At 40.8% G+C, this 3,007-nt stretch overlaps 1 protein-coding gene across 1 annotated transcript in view; it reads left to right on the top strand.

Annotated features, from left to right (window-relative positions):
• Positions 1–48: 48 nt before the first annotated feature.
• ZFYVE27 (zinc finger FYVE-type containing 27) overlaps positions 49–3,007 on the top strand; it is a gene marked incomplete at its 5' end in the record, with an annotated part of 6,336 nt that continues 3,377 nt past the window's right edge. The window contains 2 exons of the mRNA XM_015816286.1: positions 49–120; positions 1,377–1,521. Of these exons, the coding sequence (XP_015671772.1) occupies positions 49–120; positions 1,377–1,521 (217 nt within the window). The remainder of the gene's footprint in view (positions 121–1,376; positions 1,522–3,007) is intronic.

Here is a 3,007-nt window from a genome sequence, read left to right as displayed (position 1 = left end):
TTCCTGAACTCCTGCTCCTTAAACAATAACTTAAAACTATTTTTATAGGACCTAACTCCTGGTAGTGTGGAGGAAGCAGAGGAAGCAGAACCTGATGATGAATTCAAGGATGCAATTGAGGTCTGTGGTTTCAGGATCTAGATTGGTCTGTCATGAGAAAAATAAATCAGTTTACCCCTACCCAGTGCTCTCCAGAGATGTTGGACTTTAACTCCAAGTTCTTGGCCATGTTGTATGTGAATTGTGGACATTAAAGTCCAATATCTCTAGAGAATACCAGGTTGGGGAAGACTGGAATAAGGAAATATTGATAACCCAGTAGATTAAACATGACATTTGGACCGGGGTATTAGGTGAGCCCTATTGGTTGGTTTGTTGATGCTTTTCATTGATTAAGATGGAATTATCTATTTGAGCCCTTGGCACATATTAATAGATTGTTGTTGAAATTTCTTTTTCAAATTAATTTGTGATTCTTCGTAACTTTGGTTTTAAGTTCTCATTAATTGTCCAGAATTGAGGTAGAGAAATGAGTGGCTAAAATAAATAAATAAATTCACCCTTCTTGTTCTTAGGTTAGTGAGAGGTTCAAGTTAGGTCAAGTTCTTTACCTATGATGTAAAATACTTTTTATATGTGCAAGAAAGAAAAGGGACCTCTAAATAATATGCTGTCCTATAAATAGAAAGGGATAAATTTAAAGACATGATACTTGTATTGGGCTGTACTGTTTTCTCTCTTTTGGCCATCTTCTCTTGTCTTTTGTCTTTGCTGCAAGAACAGGAGACTCAGCTGCTTGTAATGGTGAGTGCAAGAACTGGGCTGCTCAGTCCTGAGCGTAAATTCCCCTTTTGTTTTATTGTTTGTGAATCCTAACATCTTAAGAATCATTCTATGCAATTTTTTATCCACTCTTTCAAGTTTAAGGATTACAGGATCCAATCTGGGTTGGTCACCGGGACCAGAAGTTTAGTCTTCTGAGCTTTTGGACTTGTGCTGGAGCCTATCCTCAGAGAACTTCTCTTTCACAAGGTGTGTGAGAAAGTTCTGGTGAGAGAGAAGTTCTTTGAGGATGGGCTCCAGCACGAGTCCGAAAGCTCGGAAAACTAAACTTCTAGTCCCGGTGATCGACCCAGATTGGATCCTGCAATATTACCCTGGGACACATACATTTGCCTTTATTCGTTTGAGCATTACCTTTAAAGTTTTTGTGCCACCCCATCCTTTCTCCAGGCTTGGTCCAGCATTTCCTAGAGTTTGGAACTGTTCTTCTGGATTGTATTTTCCAGGATGTCCTTATCTTTATGCCTTAGAGCATTTCCCACACAAGATGTATACACCGCCTTCCTCATAATCTCTCTTTCTGTCTACCATAGGAGGAAGATGACATCTCTCAGGGCTCAGGAGAGTTTGAGCTTGGCCTTCCTGACAACTCCTTTATGAGCAAGAATGAAGTGATTCGTAGCAAGGTGTCACGGTTGACAGAACGGCTGCGCAAACGCTACCCAACCAACAACCTTGGTACTGGACTGAAAGGGGAAGTGATTGAAGGTTATTCGTAGAGGTGCATATTGTTGGGAATGAAGCAGGATTATTCAAGAGTATTGGCAGAAGAGAGGGCTTGATCCAAAAACTACTGCAGAGGAAATTAGCACTGAGTAATTTTACATGGGTCATGACAGAAAAAAATACCATCCTGACCACAACTATGTATACAAAAATATCAGGGCCAAGAAAAAGTAATCTTCAGTGTTTTTTGGTATAGGGGTGGGCAACTTTTTATTGGCCAGGAATCACATATAGCTCTTCCTGGTTTCATTGGTTCCCAACGGCCACAAGAAAATATTTTTAGCTTTTACCTGCTTTCAAGTATGTGTGCAGTTATGTTTTAAAATAAAAAAGTTACTTTAACTCTCTTTAATTCATCAGTTTCCACTGCATCCAAACTTAATCTTTTCTAAGTTCACCTGCTTTACTAGTCATTTCTTATAAAAAAAAAGTTGTACCACTAAATTTCACCAACATTGTATTAGAAACTTGGGGTGCAAAAAGAGGCTGGGCACTGGGTCCAAAAATGTGTGGATGTCAGATAATGGAGTCAGGGTGTAAAATTAATTTTTAAAATCAAACATGATTTTAAATTAATTTAAAATTAATGTTATTAATTATATTTAATTGATTTATACTTAATTGTCTTCTGAGAAAGCAATTTGACCAGAATCATTCAGTAAGATGAGAATTTTCTACCGATCTGACTCTATTTCATCTGTTAAGATCTGTTGCCCTCTATGTCTTTGGTTCCTCCTGAGTGTTTTAAGGTTTGAGTGTGGGGAGGGGGGTATTTAACCAATGCTAATTTCCATGTATATATAGAATTTTTACATTTCCACACCTGGCTCAAGGTTTCAGGTTGAAGAATAGAGCTTATTTATTCAAAGTGTTTTGTTTTTGTTTTTGCTGAATCCAAATTCAGATTCTTGCATAGGATTCTCATTCTGAATTTCTTGATACAAACTGACTCCGGACTAGTCTAGTTGAATGTGAACTAGACTTGATTTTTGTGAGTTATGTGTGAATCCAGTCATCAATGGCATGATGGAACTAAGGAAGTCCTAAGGATGGACTTCCGGACCGCGCCCCCCCGCCGCAGGGAGACGGAACCGCCTAGATGGTTCCGTCCCAGGCGACTGATGGACCCAGAAAGGTTCCTGACGGAGCTTGGGCCTTATCCGGAGGATCTGGTCCACGACTCGGCGGAAAATCAGGCGGCGGCTTGGGAGACAACTGCCGCTGCTGCATTGGACCGATTCGTGCCTTTGCGGCCTCTGACCCGGCGTAGATCTCGACTGGCTCCCTGGTTTACCGGGGAGCTGAGAGAGATGAAACGCCGGAAAAGACGCCTAGAGAGCTGTTGGAGGGCCAGCCGAACCGAATCCGCTCGAACACAGGTAAGGATACATGTTAGATCCTACCTAGTGGCGATGAGAGTGGCTAGGACTAACTACTA

Source organism: Protobothrops mucrosquamatus, unplaced genomic scaffold (assembly GCF_001527695.2).
Source record: "Protobothrops mucrosquamatus isolate PMUCROS unplaced genomic scaffold, P.Mucros_1.0 scaffold419, whole genome shotgun sequence".
Classification (NCBI taxonomy): domain Eukaryota; kingdom Metazoa; phylum Chordata; class Lepidosauria; order Squamata; family Viperidae; genus Protobothrops; species Protobothrops mucrosquamatus.
The sequence above is the reverse complement of the archived record's forward strand: the minus strand, read 5'-3'. Positions and strand labels throughout refer to the sequence as shown.